Source organism: Oncorhynchus clarkii, chromosome 27 (genome assembly GCF_045791955.1).
Source record: "Oncorhynchus clarkii lewisi isolate Uvic-CL-2024 chromosome 27, UVic_Ocla_1.0, whole genome shotgun sequence".
NCBI classification, from domain to species: domain Eukaryota; kingdom Metazoa; phylum Chordata; class Actinopteri; order Salmoniformes; family Salmonidae; genus Oncorhynchus; species Oncorhynchus clarkii.
Window position 1 is genome coordinate 13712782 of NC_092173.1, and position 21565 is coordinate 13734346.

General features: G+C 41.4%; 1 protein-coding gene across 1 annotated transcript in view; it reads right to left on the reverse strand.

The window, feature by feature from the left end:
- Nucleotides 1–3860: 3860 nt before the first annotated feature.
- Nucleotides 3861–21565, reverse strand: part of LOC139386325 (alpha-2-macroglobulin-like) — a 32765-nt gene continuing 15060 nt past the window's right edge. The window contains exons 19-36 of the mRNA XM_071131848.1: nucleotides 18819–19044; nucleotides 18519–18645; nucleotides 15838–15959; nucleotides 15696–15747; nucleotides 15534–15617; nucleotides 15218–15394; nucleotides 14699–14774; nucleotides 14324–14480; nucleotides 14103–14177; nucleotides 13538–13700; nucleotides 13059–13249; nucleotides 12557–12772; nucleotides 12241–12365; nucleotides 11145–11235; nucleotides 10007–10075; nucleotides 4320–4425; nucleotides 4161–4214; nucleotides 3861–3964 (exon numbers count right to left, since the gene is read on the reverse strand). Of these exons, the coding sequence (XP_070987949.1) occupies nucleotides 4174–4214; nucleotides 4320–4425; nucleotides 10007–10075; nucleotides 11145–11235; nucleotides 12241–12365; nucleotides 12557–12772; nucleotides 13059–13249; nucleotides 13538–13700; nucleotides 14103–14177; nucleotides 14324–14480; nucleotides 14699–14774; nucleotides 15218–15394; nucleotides 15534–15617; nucleotides 15696–15747; nucleotides 15838–15959; nucleotides 18519–18645; nucleotides 18819–19044 (2098 nt within the window). The 3' untranslated portion in view covers nucleotides 3861–3964; nucleotides 4161–4173. The remainder of the gene's footprint in view (nucleotides 3965–4160; nucleotides 4215–4319; nucleotides 4426–10006; nucleotides 10076–11144; nucleotides 11236–12240; nucleotides 12366–12556; nucleotides 12773–13058; nucleotides 13250–13537; nucleotides 13701–14102; nucleotides 14178–14323; nucleotides 14481–14698; nucleotides 14775–15217; nucleotides 15395–15533; nucleotides 15618–15695; nucleotides 15748–15837; nucleotides 15960–18518; nucleotides 18646–18818; nucleotides 19045–21565) is intronic.

Genomic DNA, 21565 nt, shown 5'->3' on the forward strand with positions numbered 1-21565 from the left:
AAAAGAACATTGTCTGCATATAGGGAAATTTTGTGCTGTGTGTCCTTTATTTTAACAGAAGCTATATCGGCACATGCCCGAATGCGAGTAGCAAGGGTTTCATGGCTATAGTGAAGAGAGCAGGCGAAATAGGGCACCCCTGTCGGCACCCCTTGAACAAGCGGAATGACTGCGGCATTTCTTGATTGGTTACCACGGATGCCATTGGGTGTGCATAAATAATTCTTATCCAATTAATAAATTCCTTTGCAAATCCGAAATGCTCCAGAACCGACATCATATACTTCCACTCAATCCGATCAAACGCCTTCTCTGCATCAAGAGCTATTACCACTACCTCAACATTATGATCATGATACATTACGTTGAAAAGGCGTCTCAAATTGAAGTATATATGTCGGCCCAGGATAAAACCTGTCTGGTCGGGGTGTATGATGTCGGAAATATATGTTTTCAATCAGTTTGCCAATATCTTTGTCAACACCTTGTTTTTTATGGGGAGTAACGACACGAGGCGATAAGACGACATCTCCATGGAATCGCTATATTTTTTCAAGATCAGTGCTATTGTCGCCTCATACAGTGTTTGTGGGAGTTTGGCATTTTCTTTGGATTGTTTAAACATTCGCAACATAAGTGGAGATAGACTGGCGCAGTACTCCTTATAGAATTCTATTACATATCCATTGGGCCCAGGGGCCTTGCTGTTTGGAAATTGTGCTATCGCTGTGTTAATTTCCTCCAAAGTTATCCCTACATCGAGTGCAGCAGCTGCCCCCCCTCTAGTTTAGGAAGTTCACATTCAGCGAGAAAGCATTCCATAGTTTGTGGATCAGTAGCATCGCATTTTGATTGGTATAGCTCTGACTAAAAGTGCGCAAAGCATTTAATAATATCCTGCGGATCTGTTACTATTGTACCCTTCTTGTATTTTATTTTGTGAATAACTCTAGATGCCTGAACATGCCTTAGCTGTCTTGCTAATAATTTATGTGGTTTGTCACCCAGTTCAAAATAACTTTGTTGCGTTCTAGCAAGTAAAGAGCCCACCCGTTTCGAAAGGATGGTATTGTATTCATATTTTAACTTTGTGATCTTCTCAAGGACTGTATATGAGGAATTCGTCCTAAAAACGTTCTCCTGTTCCCCTAACTCTCTTTCAATTTCTCCCAGCCTAGTATTGGCGCGTTTCTTCCGCTCTGATGTATAAGAAATAATGTAACCTCTAATCATAGCCTTTAGAGATTCCCAAAGGGTGGAGTCGTCAACATCGTTAGTTCTGAGGAAAAAGGCAATCTGCTCCTTCAAATACTGACAAAAAGCCTCATCTTTCAGCAGGTATGTGTCTAAGCGCCACGGTCCGTAATTAGAATAGGGTGATAGGTAACTGACTCAGCTGCTGAAATTAGTTTGGAGTCCAACAAAAAATAGTCAATTCTGGAATATGATTTATGAACTGATGAAAAGAAAGAATAATCCCTGTCTGTTGGGTGCGTCAGTCTCCAAATATCGACAATGTTAAGGTTTGTCATCAATGTATTTAGACAGACACTGGCATTTGATTGTGGAAGTGACCTTGATAGCTGTTTATCTAAAAGAGGATCTAACGTACAGTTAAAGTTCCTTCCAACAATAACACTTGTATCCGAGATATTTGGTATGTCCTTAAATACTCTTTGAAAAAATAATGGCTCATCGAAGTTGGGTCCATATAAATTGACCAAGGTTACTGGTTTTGAATTCAGTGTACCAGCCACAATAATATACCGACCATTAGCATCGAAAATTGAGGATGAGTAAACAAAAGGAATGTTTTTCCTTATCAGGATTGCTACCCCTCTCACGTTTGCATCAAAGTTAGACTGGTATATCTGACCGATCCAGCCGACTCGTAGCTTGGCCTGAGCTTAATATGAGTTTTTTGAAGAAGCACTATGTCAGCACCCAGTGATTTAAGATGAGAGAAAACCTTAGCTTGTTTCACCACATGCCCTAAGCCATTACAGTTCCAGCTGACTATCTTCATTCCACCTGGTCTACTCTGTGCTCTGTCACTATGTGGCATTTCTTATTTTAGAGCAAATTGTTGCTGTCATACAAAACCCAGAAGAAAAACGTCCCGCCGTGCGGGAGCTTGTCATGCCACCTGTACTAATAATAAACGTGAACATAAAACACATACCCCATCCCCCCTCCCGTCCCTTTACTGAGTGACTTCCCCAAACGAAGCACTCCTTGACTAACACACAAACCTTAGGGTGTCTAGACATACAGCTTGAACTAACTCGTCGTCTATAGATGCTCCGCATATAAACTAATATTAAATAACACTTAACTCTCACGCTATATTAGCCACAACATCTCATCTATCATATAAGTCCCAATTTCTGATCTTCTAACCGAAAAGACATAGGCCAGAAATTCAAACACATTCCTGGCCTGTATTTGGCCATTTAGCCAGCTGACACAGCCGTTCTGTATCCTCAGCCAGGGAGCTTGCTTATCAAGAACATATCGGCCTCTTTTGATTTGTCAAACATACGTGTTGATCCTACGACTGTCACCTTAAACCGGGCTGGGAAGAGGAATCCATATCGGATGTTGGCCACCCTGCATTTGTTGCGTACCTCATCATACTCTTTGCGTTGGTTCCTCACCTCCAAGGTAAGATCTGGGTAGAAAGACACCCTGGCTCCGTTGAAGTTAAGGGGGAACTTTTGACTTGCCAGCTTGAGGATGAGATCCCTGGTCTGGGGATAGTGCAGCCGTACAATGAATGGCCTTGGTGGCTCGCCCTTGGCCGGCTTCGTTGCCTGAGATCTGTGTGCGCGGTCGATCAGGATGGCCATTTTGAAGTGTTCACTCCCCAGCAATGCCTGTATCAGCTCCGAGACAAATTCCGTGGGTTTCCCTTTCTCAGTGTCCTCCTGGATCCCACATATTCGGATGTTCTGGCGTCTTGAATGCGACTCGAGCACTTCCAGTCGGGCTTTCAGGGTTTTGCTGTCATTTTTGAACGTTGCGCACTGTTGTAGCCTGGCCTCGTGATCGACTGTCGTCTGCTCAACCTCATGCACCCTTCCCTTAGTTGCCTTCACAGTTTCGGCCAAAGTCCCAATACTCTTTGAGATATCAGCCAACCTTGTGTCCACCTTCTTGCTTAGTGAGTTTATGGCAGCCAGTATGTCATTTTGAGTAGGCTTTGTGGGGAACTCTTGGAAGCTAGCCTCTTCAGCTAACTCCTCGTGGGTCGGCGACGTTGACATTGGTTTGTTGTCTCTCATTCAAATTATCTTGTTTAACGCCCCCTTTCTTGGTGCCTTTTCCCTTTGTCATATTTGTTTGAAGTTATAGGTCGTGAGAGGTTAAGATAAATACTAATTTGTTTCAAAATAGAGCGGAGTTCTAGCAAAGCACGTCTACTCCATAGCACGCTCTCTAGCGCCCGACTCCTCTAGCGCCCGATATTATTAAGTGAACAAAATCCCTGCAGTGTCTAAACCACCTGGCCTACTTTACACACGTAGATGTACGTGTCTGTGACCTTTGACATTTAGGTCATAAACCATGCTCATAAATCTTTCTTGCGTGTAGATCTTCTGTTACTACTTACTACTACAGTGGTTCTAGACCATTTTTGCTTACTGTTCCCCATTCACATATTGCGCTGCCCATTAGTCTTCCCAAGTACCCCCTGTGGATGGGCCAGGTACCCCCACGGGTACTGGTACCCCGGGATGAGACCCACTGTCTTATATAAAGCCTTTCAACATTCACCTTGTCTCCTGAGCCTACACCTTGGAACTCATTGCTTGCCACAATGTGATAAAACATTCTGGGAAAAATGCTCAAGAATAGGGTTATAATTGAAAACTTTAATTCCAGATACATATTTTACTTTAGAGAAAGCTGTCTCAATGGTTGCAGGTGTGACCTCTGTGTGAATGTCATTTTCTTCTTACATCTGCAAAGGAGTAAATGCATACAGTTGTGTACATGTAAGGAATGAATGCTTTAACAAACTGACCAGCATTTAGGTAAAAGGAATTAAGGAATATCAACACAGTTAAACAAAATAATTTAGAGTAAAAGTATAGAGTATACATGTATAGTAAATCTAATAATTCAACATCACTAATTCCATATTTAAAGCAGCTCACCAGTTTGTAACCCCTACTTGCAAGGGAAGACATATTCTGTCTCTGCCTGGTCACCTGAATAAAAAAAGAAAACAGGTAAGTCTCAGTAAATGAACACAAGTTAACCAAATGTAAGAAGAGGGAAAAATATGTTTTGGGGAGGGTTAGATATAAACCTACTTGGCTGGTAGTAGTCGTAGATCTGGACCACCGCTGGCTTTAGATTCTGTACTGGGAGCTCCTGTATGATGTCCAGGGTGTGGTTGAATGTAAAATGTGATGATAACTGTTGGGAGATAAAACAAAAATGTAATAAACATATGGGTCACAATTATTTAAATGATAAAAGCAGAAGTTTCAGTTTCGGTAACATTCTACTTGACACCCAACTTATTTTATTTTGTATTTAATTGAACCTTTATTTAACTAGGCAAGTCAGTTAAGAACACATTCTTATTTACAATGACAGCCTGCGAAAAGGCAAAATGCCTCCTGCAGTGACAGTGGCCTGGGATTAAAAATAAATAAGTAAATACAATATAAATACAGGACAAAACACACATCACAACAAGAGAGACAACACAACACTACATAAAGAGAGACATAAGACAACAACATACCAAGGCAGCAACACATGACAACACAGCATGGTAGCAACACAACATGGTAGCAGCACAAAACATGGTACAAACATTATTGGGCACAGTCAACAGCACAATGGTCAAGAAGGTAGAGACAACAATACATCACACAAAGCAGCCACAACTGTCAGTTAGAGTGTCCATGACTGAGTCTTTAGAATGAAGAAACTGAGATAAAACTGTCCAGTTTGAGTGTTGCAGCCCTTACCAGTCGCTAGTTGCAGCAAACTGAAAAGAGAAATGAGACAGGGATGTGTGTACTTTGGGAACCTCTCAAGAGCACCCTTACCTTCCGATCTATAAATTATGTCTCCATAATCTAGCATGGGTAGGATGGTCATCTGAATTAGGGTTAGTTTGGCAGCTGGGGTGAAAGAAGAGCGATTACAATAGAGGAAACCAAGTCTAGATTTAACTTTAGCCTGCAGCATTGATATGTGCTGAGAGAAGGACAGTGCACCATCTAGCCATACTCCCAAGTACTTGTATGAGGTGACTACCTCAATCTCTAAACCCTCAGAGGTAGTAATAACACCTTATAGAAGAGGGGCATTCTTCCTACCAAACCACATGACCTTTGTTTTGGAGGTGTTCAGAACAAGGTTAAGGGCAGAGAAAGCTTGTTGGACACTAAGAGCATTTAGAGCATTTAGCACAAAATCCAGGGAGGGGACAACTGAGTATAAGACTGTATCATCTGCATAGAAATGGATGAGAGAGCTTCCTGCTGCCTGAGCTATGTTGTTGATGTAAATTGAGAAGAGCGTGGAGCCTAGGATTGAGCCTTGGGGTACTCCCTTGGTAACAGGCAGTGGCTGAGACAGCAGACTTTATACACTGCACTCTTTGAGAGAGATAGTTAGCAAACCAGACCAAAAACCCCTCAGAGACACCAATACTCCTTAGCCAGCGGAAACCAGATTGCATACCCGATAGAATGCTATAGACATCAAGAAAGCCAGTCCGTTGATTATTGACAAGTTTTTCCAAAACTTTTGTTAAAAAAGGGCAAAATAGAAATAGGACTATAACAGTTAGGATCAGCTTGATCTCGCCCTTTAAATAAAGGATGAAATGTGGCTGCCTTAAAAGCAATGGGAACCTTCCCAGAAAGGAGAGACATGTTAAAAATGGTGTAGATAGGCTTAGCGACGATAGAGGCAGCAACTTTAAAGAAGAAAGGGTCTAAACCATCTGACCCAGATTGTTTTTTTTGGGTCAAGTTTAAGGTGCTCAGGTGCATCCTGTTTCCATTGATCATCCTTGAGATGTTTCTACAACTTGATTGGAGTCCACCTGTGGTAAATTCAATTAACAAGACATGATTTGGAAAGGCACACACCTGTCTAGATAAGGTCAGAACAATGATTGTCAGAACAAAAACCAAGCCAAGAGGATGAAGGAATTGTCTGCAGAGCTTCGAGACAGAATTGTGTTGAGGCACAGATCTGGGGAAGGGTACCAAAATATTTCTGCAGCATTGAAAGTCTCCAAGAACACAGTGGCCTCCATCATTCTTAAATGTAAGAAGTTTGGAACCACCAAGACTCTTCCTAGAGCTGGCCTCCCAGCCAAACTGAGCAATCCGGGAAGAAGGGCCTTGGTCAGGGAGGTGATCAAGAACCCAATGGTCACTCTGACAGAGCTCCGGAGTTCCTCTGTGGGGATGGGAGAACCTTCCAGAAGGACAACCACCTCTGCAGCACTTCACCAATCAGGCCTTGATGGTAGAGTGGCCAGACAGAAGCCACTCCTCTCAGACCATGAGAAACAAGATTCTCTGGTCTGATGAAACCAAGATTGAACTGTTTGGCCTGAATGTCAAGCGTCACAAACCTGGCACCATCCCAAAGGTGAAGCATGGTGGTGGCAGAATCATGCTGTGGGGATGTTTATTAGTGACAGGGACTGAAAGACTAGTCTGGATCGAGGCAAAAATGAACGAAGCAAAGTACAGAGAGATTTTTGATGAAAACCTTCCTCAGACCACTCAGGACCTGACTGGGGCGAAGGATCACCTTCCAACAGAACAATGACCCGGAGCACACAGCCAAGACAATGCAGGAGTGGCTTCGGGACAAGTCTCTGAATGTCTTTGAGGGGCCCTACCAGAGCATGGACTTGAACCTGATCGAACATTTCCGGAGAGACCTGAAAATAGAGTTGCAGCAGCACTCCCCATCCAACCTGACAGAGCTTGAGCGGATCAGCAGAGCAGAATGTGATGAACTCCCCAAATACATGTATGTCAAGCTTGTAGAGTCAAACTCAAGAAGACTTGATTCTGTAATCCCTGCCAAAGGTACTTCAACAAAGTACTGAATAAAGGGTCTGAAAACTTATGTAAATGTGATATTTATTTATTTATTTGCTTTGTCATTATGGGGTATTGTGTGTAGATTGTTTTTTCCCCCTTTTTTAATAAGGCTGTAACGTAACAAAATGTGGAAAAAGTCAAGGGTTCTGAATTCGGTCGTGGCCAAAAGTTTTGAGAATGACACAAATATAAATTTTCACAAAGTTTGCTGCTTCAGTGTCTTTAGATATTTTTGTCAGATATTACTATGGAATACTGAAGTATCATTACAAGCATTTCATAAGTATCAAAAGCTTTTATTGACAATTAGATGAAGTTGAATCAAAGAGTCAATATTTGCAGTGTTGACCCTTATTTGTCAAGACCTCTGCAATCCGCCCTGGCATGCTGTCAATTAACTTATGGGCCACATCCTGACTGATGGCAGCCCATTCTTGCATAATCAATGCTTGCAGTTTGTCAGATATTGTGGGGTTTTGTTTGTCCACCCGCCTCTTGAGGATTGACCACAAGATCTCAATGGGATTAAGGTCTGGAGAGTTTCCTGGCCATGGACCCAAAATATCAATGTTTTGTACCCGAGCCACTTTTGCCTTATGGCAAGGTGCTCCATCATGCTGGAAAAGGCATTGTTCGTCACCAAACTGTTCCTGGATGGTTGGGAGAAGTTGCTCTCGGAGGATGTGTTGGTACCATTCTTTATTCATGGCTGTGTTCTTAGGCAAAATTGTGAGTGAGCCACTCCCTTGGCTGAGAAGCAAACCCACACATGAATGGGCACAGGATGCTTTACTTTTGTCTTCTCTGGACAAGCATTTTTCTGGATGCCCCAAACAATCGGAAAGGGGATTCATCAGAGAAAATTACTTTACCCCAGTCCTCGGCAGTCCAATCCCTGTACCTTTTGCAGAATATCAGTCTGTCCCTGATGTTTTTCCTGGAGAGACGTGGCTTCTTTGCTTCCCTTCTTGAAACCAGGCCATCCTCCAAAAGTCTTCACCTCACTGTGCGTTCAGATGCACTCACACCTGCCTGCTGCCATTCCTGAGCAAGCTCTGTACTGGTAGTGCCCCCATCCCACAGCTGAATCAACTTTAGGAAACAGTCCTGGCGCTTGCTGGACGTTCTTGGGCGCCCTAAAGCCTTCTTCACAACAATTGAACCGCTCTCCTTGAAGTTCTTGATGATCCAATAAATTGTTGATTTAGGTGCAATCTTACTGGCAGCAATATCCTTGCCTGTGAAGCCCTTTTTGTGCAAAGCAATGATGACGGCACATATTTCCTTGCAGGTAACCATGATTGACAGAGGAAGAACAATGATTCCAAGCACCACCCTCCTTTTGAAGCTTCCGGTCTGTTATCAGTCAGCATGACAGAGTGATCTCCAGCCTTGTACTCGTCAACACTCACACCTGTGTTAACGAGATAATCACTGACATGATGTCAACAGGTCCTTTTGTGTCAGGGATGAAATGCAGTGGAAATGTTTTTTGGGGATTCAGTTGATTTGCATGGCAAAGAGGGACTTTGCAATTAATTGCAATACATCTGATCACTCTTCATAACATTCTGGAGTATATGCAAATTGTCATCATACAAACTGAGGCAGCAGACTTTGTGAAAATGTATATTTGTGTCATTCTCAAAACTTTTGGCTACGACAGTACTTTCCGGAAGCACTGCATATCCATTGTTTTTGTCAAAATGTCTCAAGGTCAGTAAATTTGGTTGGGAATTATTGATGGACAGCAATATTCAAATCTTGTCTCTGATTTTTTAATGTAGATTTAAATCAGGATGGAGACTTGACCATTCAGGAACACAACACCTATTGGAAAGACATTCTGTTGTGTCTTTGGCATTACAAATTGTGTAATTGTCCCGCAGAAAAATAAAACTCCAACCCAGGGTAAGGTTTTCAGAAAACTGAGGGGGGGTTGATTTCCTAGAACTTTTTACCTGGGCTTTGCTCCTTTCATTTAAACACCCCAAATACATGTATGCCAAACTTGTAGAGTCATACCCAAGAAGACTCGAGGCTGTAATCGCTGCCAAAGGTGCTTCAATAAAGTAATGAGAAAAGGGTCTGAATACTTATGTAAATGTGATATTTTATTTTTTTATTTGCTTTGTCATTATGGGATATTGTGTGTAGATTGTAGATTCCTATAACTTTTTACCTGGGCTTTGCTCCTTTCATATTTATTTTGACCCTAACAAACACCCGGTCCCTGCCGGTGACAAGCATAACCATAACATGATGCTGCCACCACAATACTAGAAAATACAAAGGGATCAACAACATTGCTTTCACGACACATTACCTGCCTGTATGAGAAAGTGAAATAAAGAAAGTCTGTGTTTAAAAAATCCACTCCAAATCATCCATTATGTTTGAATTAAGGCAGTTAAGTAATACTGCAAGACAGCATGGCAAAGACATTAACGTTGTGGCCTAAATTAGAAACTACAGGTTTGGGTCAAATCCAATACAACACAGAGAGAACCCTCTGTATTCTCCAGTATTGTGGTGGCAGCATCATGTTATGAGTATGCTTGTCATTGGAAGGGACTGGGGAGTTTGTCAGGATCAAAATAAATATGAAAGGCCCAAAACCCAGGTAAAGGAAAACCCCCCTCAATCTTCTGAAAACCTAACCCTGGTATAGAGTTCTGTTGTTCAGAGAGACAATTAGACAAATGTTTATGCCAAAGACCAGAATTGCTTACCAAAAGGTGTTAAGCGTGTTCCTGAGTGGTCTAAAATGTGAAAATCAGAGACAAGATTTGAATATTGCTCTCCATCAATGATTCCCAACCAAAGCAATGTTGACAGAAACAATGGGCATATGTTGCCCTAAGAGTTGTGCAAAGTTGATAGAATGGACGATTTGGTTTTGGTCTCACCTCTGTCAAGTACATTAACACATGGTCATCTTTAGCATCAACACGATCCACAAAAAGTGACCTCCTCAGCTGTGAAGACAAGCCATACATGTTATTCATCTTGCATTGACAACAATGTTCAGTTTCAGAAAGATTCACAGGTGAAAGAGGCAAGAGTTACTATACATAGAAAAAGGTCACAGGTGTCACGACTTCCGCCGAAGTTGGCTCCCCTGCCTGTTCGGGCGGTGCTCGGCGGTCATCGTCACCGTCCTACTAGCCGCCACCGATCCCTTTTTCGTTTGTCTGTTTGTTTTGTCTTATTAGTTTCACCTGTGTTTCTGTTGTTTGGTTTAATTAGCTTCCCTATATTTAGTAGGTAGACCCGCCTTTGTGCATTTTAGGTAGTGGTGGATTGTCTTTATGTTACGTGTGTGCATTTTAGGTAGTGGTGGATTGTCTTTATGTTACGTGTGTGCATTTTAGGTAGTGGTGGATTGTCTTTATGTTACGTGTGTGCATTTTAGGTAGTGGTGGATTGTCTTTATGTTACGTGTGTGCATTTTAGGTAGTGGTGGATTGTCTTTATGTTACGTGTGTGCATTTTAGGTAGTGGTGGATTGTCTTTATGTTACATGTGTGCATTTTAGGTAGTGGTGGATTGTCTTTATGTTATGTGTGTGCATTTTAGGTAGTGGTGGATTGTCTTTATGTTACGTGTGTGCATTTTAGGTAGTGGTGGATTGTCTTTATGTTATGTGTGTGCATTTTAGGTAGTGGTGGATTGTCTTTATGTTACGTGTGTGCATTTTAGGTAGTGGTGGATTGTCTTTATGTTACGTGTGTGCATGTTAGGTAGTGGTGGATTGTCTTTATGTTACGTGTGTGCATGTTAGGTAGTGGTGGATTGTCTTTATGTTACGTGTGTGCATTTTAGGTAGTGGTGGATTTTCTTTTCTTTAACTTGGCACCCTGTGGTTTTTTGGTTGTCTCGTTGTGTGTCCCGTGCCCTGAATTTGATGGGCTTATTATTTTGTTGTGCCTGAGTAAAGCACTTAACCTCAGTGGAACTCTCTCTGCGTCGGATTCCTGCACCCACCTAGTCCCGCGTGACAACAGGTAACACCATAAACAAACGTATGTTATGACAAAAACTCACTCTCCCCAAAGACTCTGGGTCTGGGACAAACCCAGACAGCATTTTCAAATCCACTATAATCATATTTGTGGTCAGCTCCTTTCCATGATATCTGTGAAAGCAAAGAGTTGCATGTCATATCAAAGTTTGATGTTGACAAGTGCTTGTGATAATCAAATTAATTGATATTTTGACTATTTACCCATAAAAAGACATGGTTGCCTGATATGATTTCTTACTGTTACCGATCCAAGCCTATGTACAAACTAGAAGTGACCAAAGTAGGCTATTGGGAAAAATTCACTTATATGTGTATTAAAGTAGTAGAAAGTGAAGTATTTGGTCCCATATTCAGAGCACACAATGACTACATCAAGCTTGTGACTCTATAAATTAGTTGGATGCATTTGCTGTTTGTTTTGGTTGTGTTTCAGATTATTTATCTGACATCCCCTGTTATTGTTATGGTGAGAGGTTAGCATCTCTTGGGGATATGCTGTTTGTGAGTATGTAACTTTCTCACTCATCATTATTCACAATTCATTCATGATTATTTGTAATCATGGTAGCATCAACATTAATATAGAAGCGTTTAGAAACATATTCTATTCTTATTTACAATAAAATGGACTCCAAAATGGCACAACACATTATTTACCATACATTTCTATTGGGCAAAAAATAATCTGACACAAAAAGGAAATGCATCCAAAAAATGTGTAGCGTGAAAATGGGACCAAGTACTTAACTTTTTACGACATTAATAAACATATACGTGAATTTGTCCTAAAATGGGGGGACTATGTACAAAACGCACTGTAACTTCTAAACGGTTCACCAAATATGGATGTTAATACCACACTTTAACCTCATAAGCCATTGTTTTATTTCAAATCCACACTTTTGGAGTACAGAGCCAAATGAAGAAAAAAAATGATTCTTTGTCCCAATAATTACAGAGGGCACTATAGGTATAATAACACCAATTCAATTGGGTCAGATACATTCTGTAAGACATGCTCCAAATCAACACTGGAGTGTCATCATTGACCTGATTCAAATAATAAACTGATTGAAAGAATGCTTCTGTGAACGCAAATGTGTCATTCATTCTTACTGAGACTGGAGTTTCAGCGTGACTCTGGGTCTCAAAGAGTTACTGTTGCAGTCCACCTCTGGCTTCACCTGGATACTGAGCGTTGTGCTGTCAGTAGGAGTAGGGATGTTGTAGTGGAGGGCCACCTGGGAAAGAGGGAAGAACAAGTCAGGGAAACCATCCTGTCCAGAAATATACATTTTAAAACATAGGGAAAAAATACATATTTTATAAACTAAATATCAAGCCAGACAATGCTTCTTAAATGTTTGAAATTCACAGTAATATACAAATCCATATCTTGCACTTTAGTATTGGGAGGAGTGTATTCACTGACCTGCACTGAGGCACAAGCACTGCCCTTCACTTCCACGCTGTACTTCCCTTCTGTGTCCTGCAGCGCCCTCTCCTGGTAGAGAAGCTTGTTGTTTTGGTTCACTTCGAAGAGGTGCTGTGCCCCACTGGGAGAATGTACTGTGACTGTGCTGGCACCCTCTCTACTGTACACCCTGGTGGAGTAGAGAGCCAGGGCCTGGAGGGCCACCACTGTGTCCTAAACACACACATCAACAGACCACAGACAAATATGTTCCAAATGAATGAAAACACCCATTTACAGAAAGGGTAGATTTTTACATTGGTCAGTTCCTAGAGTGACTATTTTCCATTTCCATCCATTATGCTTTCTTGGCTCCATTTCAGTGCAAGTTATCCTCGCCAGGCTTGACATGACAAGAAGCACATACATGCCTGTTGTGAAGTCAAGGTGGTAATAATGCCTCACTACTAGTGCACAGCACAGGGTGCCGCTTCAGAACGGAGGTGTTTTGGAAATATACCTGTGTGGAAGAGAAGCCTCCGTAGGCGTTCTGCTGTCTCACCAGCCACCTGACGATGCGGGAGGCGTAACCCAGGTCAGTGGTAGACAGAGGGGAGGCACTGAGGGAAGCCAGCAGAACATAGGAGCTGATTTCTACCGCCAGGGAGGCTGAGGTCTCTGAGGAGGTCTGAGTCCAGTGCAGGACACCCCCTTAGGGATGAGGAACACAGAGAGAGAGAGAGAGAGAGAGAGAGAGACAGAGGACTAGCTTATTCATCATTAAACAGAATACAAAGTTCTTCTCTGACCTCCCTAATGAATTTTATGACAGACACCTGAGTTCTTTGAAATACTCTGGGCATTGAATTGAGACCTGCCTGGAATGCCAGATGGGAGGAGGGTTTGCACTTTTCTGATGACTTCATTGGCTCCATTGCCCAGGTAAGCTCAATCAAGGCAAGACACCACAAACAGATCTTGGACCAGGATATGTCTCACCTTCTTGTAATGCGATCGTGTCCAGGTGCTGCAGAAGCTGGGTCCGGGTCTCCATGTCCCCTGCCAGGGTAAAGGTGTAGGCCAGCAGAGCAGTAGTGTAAGTGTTGGACAAATCACTGGTGGAGTTCCTCAGGCAAGACAAGCTGCGGTTCACAACAGGATCCTGGAGCACAAAATAACAGAGCAGCACATTAAGAGACATGTTAGCCTGGTCCCAGATCTGTTTGTAATGGCAAGGTAAAACAAACAGATCTGGGACCAGTCTAGACACATTCATGCTGGAGCACTTTTAGTTTTTCAGTTTACAGTATTACAACTATGTCTGTACTTTTTATGTTAACAGCACACTGTCATTCAGGACTGCTTATGGTAACAGCTATTCTTATTTCTATTCCATATGCTACTTTCAGATCAATTTTTACACAGAACTCACTACATTTTAGAATATCTAAAAGACAGTTGACATAAAATGTATCCAATAGACTTCATACAGGAGGCTAAATCAGTTTCCTGTAATGGACGTTGTTGAAGTGAGAAACAATAGTTATGTGGAGATGCTACGTACCGACACTGACATGTTGAGCTCCAGCATTGAAGCAGTGATGTAGGCCGTCAGTGTGACTTCATCTGTCACCCCACCCTACAAAACAATATGTTAAATACTAAAACATGTGTAAACTGTAGCCTGATACAATTCTGTAGAAATCATCATTCCCAACTTTATGGCTGGTCTGACGAGACGTAAAACAACATCTTCTTCTATCAGTTTATTATCAATATAAATACCTTCATTCTGTTGTTAAAGAGTTTCCCCAATCTAATGAAACAGCCATGTTCGCCTTGTTGACGTTCCAACCAAGTCTTGGTTTGCTCAATTTTTACCGGATCAATATAAATGAAAGACTTTGCTTTGCCAAAGGATCTCAAAACAAAAGCAGTCAGCCTGAGAAAAGAGAACTTGATTTGAATGTCCCGTCATAATACCCACATAAGGTTGTTATAAACATGACAGAGCTTGACATTACAACAAAAATATTATTTTAATTTATGTCACATCCATGGTCTCCCTGTCAGAGACAATGCCATTTGATTGGTCAATACTTAATTGAAACAGACACAGGTATAGTGTGTTTACCAGTAGGTGAAACACACAATACATACCAAGTGTTCCCTGAACCTTGTCCAAATGTGCTGTATGCACCATCAACATGCTTGTAGTTCAGCTGCCTTTGGTAACCTGTCGGTGAGTTTTTAAAGCAAACAACAGTAACCAAGTGTGTTTTATATTCACTGAGGGTGCGCCCCAAATGGCACCCTATTCCCTAGCGTACTCTTTTTGCCAGGAAGAAAGTAGTGCACTATGTAGGGAGTAGGGTGATATTTGGGATTTAAAATAAATCTATATTCTATAATCAAATGACTTTAGAAAAACATCTGGAAGTCCCAACATGTGTTGGGTCAGTGATGCTCTGTTGATAACACTGTAATATCATCTGTGCTGTAGCTCTATAATTGACATGATAGCAGGGTTGTAGTCACTAGGGCACACTGTGGTGAAATGTTTAAAAATGTTCTTCAACGAAAAAAAAAAAAATAGGGACAAATCCAGCTCTGTTTCAGTCAGTTTTCTTCCGTTTGGTGCCTAATCAATACGACCCATATTTTGAGGGACTCTCTTACCACTAGTGAGGAACTTGATGGCCTTGTCTCGGATGGCTGGAGTGAGCTGCTCTGTGTTCCTCAGGTACTCCAGGATGTAGATATTGGGGGCGAGGAGGGCCATATTTTGCTCTCCACACCCATACGGCATCTGCAACAGTCCATCCAGGTTCTTGAGGGCCCGACCCAGGATGTCACCTACAGGTAAACATGGGACTTCTGTGATACTGTCCTCTTTAGCAAACAGCAGCATTATCACTGGATAAGGGTTGCTTTTCTCACCAAAACTCCTGTCTAAACTCACCAAGCCTCTAAATAATACAATGGTTTATTTTACCCAGGACTGAGAGAGAAATTCGATCAGATCCATCCACCACATTCTTGGGGAGTTGCAGTTCCACCTCCTCTGTCATAGTTACTCCTGTGGACACACAGATGATAAGATGAATGGAGATAATCTGTTCAACCAAAGTACATTCAACTTTCATGTATTACTGACCAGTTGGACACAGCAACCAGTTGTAGGTGTCGGTCTTCTCTGTTCCCTCAGCCTGAGAGGAGAGGATATTATTTTCAGTCAGAGGCAGTTACACTAGGTATCTGTACAACGGTATGTTCCGTCACAACAGTAGGCTACATACCTTCACCAGCAGGCTCTTTGTGACTGTGTCGATGCGTCCTCTCTCCGGTACGTTCACAATCTCATTGTCACACGCAGCGTGGGACTGGACAGCCTCTGCACTAACGGACACATTCATAACCCCTACACACACATTGACAGACAGAATACACCACAAGTTACACAAGATCCAATATGGTGACTGAGAGTGCACAACTCAGGCTGACATCCATTCTGCTGTTTTTGGTATTTGCTAGGATCCCCAACAGCTGTTGCAAAAGCAGCAGCTACTCTTCCTGGGGTCCACACAAAACATGACATATAATACAGAATGACATAATACAAAACATCAATAGACAAGAACAGCTCAAAGACAGAACTACATATAAAAAATGTAAAAGGCACACGTAGCCTACATATCAATGCCTACACACAAACTATCTAGGTCAAATAGGGGAGATGCTTTGTGCCGCAAAGTGTTGCTTTATCTGTTTTTTGAAACCAGATGTGCTGTTTATTTGAGCAATATGAGATGGAAGGAAGTTCCATGCAATTAGGGCTCTATATAATACTGTACGCTTTCTTGAATTTGTTCTGGATTTGGGGACTGTGAAAAGATCCCTGGTGGCATGTCTAAGTGTGTGTGTCAGAGCTGTGTGTTAGTTGAGTATGCAAACCATTTTGGATATTCAACACATTAATGTTTCTTATAAAAAGAAGAAGTGATGCAGTCAGTCTCTCCTCAACTCTTAGCCAAGAGAGACTGGCATGCATAGTATTTATTTCAGCCCTCTGATTACAATTAAGAGCCAGATGTGCTGCTCTGTTCTGGGCCAGCTTCAGCTTAACTAGGTCTTTCCTTGCAGCACTCGACCACACGACTGGACAATAATCAACAGAAGACAAAACTAGAGCCTGCAGGACTTCCTTTTTGGAGTGTGGTGTCAAAGAAGCAGAGCATCGCTTTATTACGGACAGACCTCTCCCCATCTTAACAACCACTGAATCTATATGTTTTGACCATGACAGTTTACTATCTAAAGTAACGCCAAGTAATTTAGTCTCCTCAACTTGTTCAACAGCCAAACCATTCATTGCCAGATTCAGCTGAGGTCTAGAACTTAAGCAATGATTTGTACCAAATACAATGCTCTTAGTCTTAGTGATGTTCCGGACCAGTTTATTACTGGCCACCCATTCCAAAATAGACTGCAACTCTTTGTTAAGGGTGTCAGTGACTTCATTAGCTGTGGTTGCTGATGCGTATATGTTTGAATCATCAGCATACATGGACACACATGCTTAGTTTAATGCCAGTGTCAGGTCATTGGTAAACATAGAAAAGAGTAGAGGTTCTAGAGAGCTGCCCTGTGGTACACCACACTTTACATGTTTGATATTAGAGAAGCTTCCATTAAAGAAAACCCTTTGAGTTCTATTAGATAGATAGCTCTGAATCCATGATATGGCAGAGTTGGAAACGCCATAACACATACGTTTTTTCAACAACAGGTTATGGTCAATAATATCAAAGGCTGCACTGAAATCTATTAACAGTACAGCTCCCACAATCTTATTATTATCAATTTCTTTCAACCAATCATCGGTCATTTGTGTCAGTGCAGTACATGTTGAGTGCCCTTCTCTATAAGCATGCTGAAAGTCTGTTGTTAATTTGTTTACAGAGAAATAGCATTGAATTTGTTCAAACACAATCTTTTCCACAGTTTGCTAAGAGCTGGCAGCAAACTTATCGGTTTGCTGTTAGAACCAGTAAAGGCCGCTTTACCACTCTTGGGTGGCGGAATTACTTTGGCTTCCCTCCAGGCCTGAGGACAAAGACTTTCCCCTAGGCTCTGACTAAAAATATGACAGAGAGGAGGGGCTATAGAGGACAGCTACCATCCCCAGTAGCTTTCCATCTAAGTTGTCAATGCCAGCAAGTTTGCTATTACGGATCAATAACAATAACTTTCCCACATCTCCCACACTAATTTTACAAAATTCAAACTTGCAATGCATGAATACAATTGCTCACTGTTCATTGTTGGCATTTCCTGCTTAAGTTTGCCCACTTTGCCAATGAAATAATCATTAAAATAATTGGCAACATCAAATGGTATTGTGATGAATAAGCCATCTGATTCAATGAAAGATGGAGTTGAATTTGTCTTTCGGCCCATAATTTAATTTAAAGTGCTCCAAAGTTTTTTTCCATCATTCTTTATATCATTGATCTTGGCTTCATAATACAGTTTCTTCTTATTTTACTGAGTTTAGTCTCATCATTTCTCAATTTGCAGTAAGTCAGCCAGTCAGATGTGCAGACAGACTTATTAGCCACTCCTTTTGCCCCATCTCTTTCAACCGTACAGTTTTACAATTCCTCATCAATCCATGGAGCCTTAACAGTTCTAACAGTCAGTTTCTTAACAGTTGCATTAATAGTTGCATAAATTCATCAAGTGCAGCGTCTGGATGCTCCTCATTAATCACATCAGACCAACAAATATTTTTGAACATCATCCACATAAATCAGGGCAAAATATTTTGTATGATCTCTATTTTAGGCCCAGCTGTTGGAACGTTGGCTTTCCTGGATCTAGCCACTATATTGTGATCACTGCATCCAATGGGTACAGATACAGCTTTAGAACAAAGTTCTACAGTATTTGAACGGTTGAATGAAGACTGGTGTTTTACCCAGGATAGAGGGTGCCATCGTCCAACTGAAGGTCTTTCGTCCATTGGCACACAAGCATGATGAGTATTGAACATCCTTCAAGGGTGTGAGAGTGTAGTCTAAGGAGTGAGCTGGAGTCACAGAAACCTGCCAAATAGGAACACTTGTAAGATAACATGGAAAACCCAAGACTGATACATTGGGTATAAAAAAATAAACATTGACTAGATCAGCTGTAACAAAACAAAATACAAGAGTTTAAAAACAACTCAAGAAACTCATGAAACAACTCAAGAAACGATTATGATGCGGTGCCGTACCATGATGCACTTGGACAGGTAGTTGAACACAGTGGCCTTCAGCTCAAAGTGCTCTCCACGGATGATGGAGTACGGCAGGGTGAGTTCCAGGAAGAAGGGCTGGAAGACAGTGAGCTCCACTGGAGGAGCCAGGCCGAAGCCGCCAGGAGCCAGGCAGAATGCTTCTGTCTCCCAGGTGGTGATGGTGTCTGGAACTGTGAGGGGCATGTCTACTGTTCCAGATTCCCTGTAATACAGAGGTCAGAGTTCAAACAGAAAGCCATTAAGTGTTCCATTGAGAAAAATTGAGCCAAAGGGGTAAATTGAGCCACCCCTGTTTCTAGGAAACTATACACAAAATGTATAATTAGACTACATATTTAGGAAGAGGACATTTCATGGAGTCGATAAAGGAAGAACCCACTTAGAAAAAGTGGTAAGCAAGTTAGGTCCAAAAAAACAGATTTTCACCAAGTCAAATGAATTTGTTGTGTTAGAGGTTTCATGATTGTTGTATCTAAACCAAAGTAGATAATTAAGATTGTCCTATTCATCATTTGGGGGTTCTATAAGCTACAATATGAGGTCCTAAACCTAGCATGAGTGCCTCCTTGTAGCTGTGTGGGCTAATTTAGTCTAAATGTTTGCCTTGGGGTAAATTGAGCTAATGGTTTTGTCAATAGAGAGCAATAGTAACGGCGTATATTTGAAGGCACAAACTTCTCCATGGTACGTTAGACAAAGCCTATGGGAAAATGTATTGAGTTTTTGGAGGGGTTTTGGATATATGCAGAAAATAAGGTCTGAGGTAAAGACAGGTTTAGGAGATCTTTTACTGTACGATTTGCTTTTTGAGATAATCTTCATCAGCTAACGCCTCTCTTGTGAATTTTGTAATGTAATAATAAAAGCACATAAATTACATAAATGATTCATACTTCATAAAGGTCATGTTAACTGACAGATATTATGTCACTGAACAAAACGTAAAAGATCTCCTAAACCTGTGTTAATCTCAGACTTTATTTTCGGCTTTTATCCCAAAACCCTATTCTTTCCCCATTCATTTTCCTCATATGAATGGCTGAACGAACTCATTTCCGGGTTTTAGGACTACAAGCTGGTGAGCTCTATGGCAAGTTGAGCAAATTGAAGTGTTTTCTTGGGTAGTAAAAGATTAACAGGGATTATGTAATCCAATTACAATAATTAACATTTTATGTTACATTCTTAAAAACAGCTGATTACTTTCAGGATGACTTAATCTAGTATCAATTGGAACATTTGATAAAACTCAATGCTTTCATTTAGCTCATCATCAAGACTTTGAACATGCTCTCAGAGATTCTATAGGCCTGTCAAGGTGGGTGCATAGGCCTGTCAAGGTGGGTGCATAGGCCTGTCAAGGTGGGTGCATAGTCATATACATTAAATATACTGTTAGATATCAGTAAGAAGGCTAACTATTTGTAATAGGCTATTGTCAAATAATAACAACAATTAGAGTTAGCGATCTCCTAACCACTTCCTCAGGTGGTGAATTAGCCTCAAATGAATTAGCCTATGTAATATTAGTGGCAAAAATGATGTAGACAAATTAATCTTTATTGAACAAAAACATCTGAATATTCTGGAAAATTATTTTGATAGTAAAATATTAACAACAATTGCCTAGATGTCAAACCCCAAATGAATCACTGGTTCTTGAATCATACCATTTTAGCAGTTACGTTTTAAAATTTAACCATTATTTAACTAGGCCAGTCAGTTAAGAACAAAATCTTATTTACAATGACAGCCTACTGGGGAACAGTGAGTTAACTGCCTTGTTCAGGGAAACAACATTTGTCTGTAAACTTTCAAAACGTCGACATAACAAAATACGCTAGACAAAGTGGGATGTTTTTGTGTCTGGAAAATTATTTATGCGAGAAATGGGGGTGGAAACGCTTTTATGACCAAAATATTGATATAATAACCATCATATCAAAGTAAACTTGGAGTCACGCGATGACGTTGTGTGGTCCTCCCACAACCATTCATCAGGAAAGCATGCAGTTTATTAGGCTACGGATGAAATAAGTAATGATGAACTTCACAGGGTGCTAAAAGCACAAGATGATGAGTGTAGTATCATCTAAAATAAGGAGGCACGACAACGAGGTTCTAGCTTCAGCATGTTTACTAGCCTAGCCTGCGCAAGTCATACACAGGTACAGATACCCACAAGGGCCATCCTACTACATCTTCCCCTCTCAAATGAACAATAATATTATTATCTTTAACATGCTACTTCATATCCTGAAACATTATGAAAGCATTACATTACACAGTCTGACCTCCTATGCGTTAACTTAGGTACGGTCTCCATTTGCTGGGTATGCTCCCCAACAGTATGTATTGTATTCACGTAACACAGTCTTTCAGCCACTCTGGTGGCTTCACATCCCTTTTTGGGTGAGCTTGTGGATCTATGAGCATTCTCTCTCCTTCACCCTCTTTTTGTGTGTTGTCTGTGGCCTCCTCAGCCTGTATGGCTGATAGATCTGGAAGAGCTCTGGGGTGTGTTTTTTTCCTCCGAACCTCCTCTGAGACTGTGTCAACCACATAGTAGGAGGGGAGGACATCCGCATTCCTCAGCACTTTTGCTGGTGTCTTTGAGTTTGTAATCTACACACGTTGACCTTCTGTCAGCTCTGGCCTCTCCGTAGCACTGTGTCTCTGATTAAAGTCTCCAGTTTGTGTTTGTTTCAGCTGTTTGTCCGTCT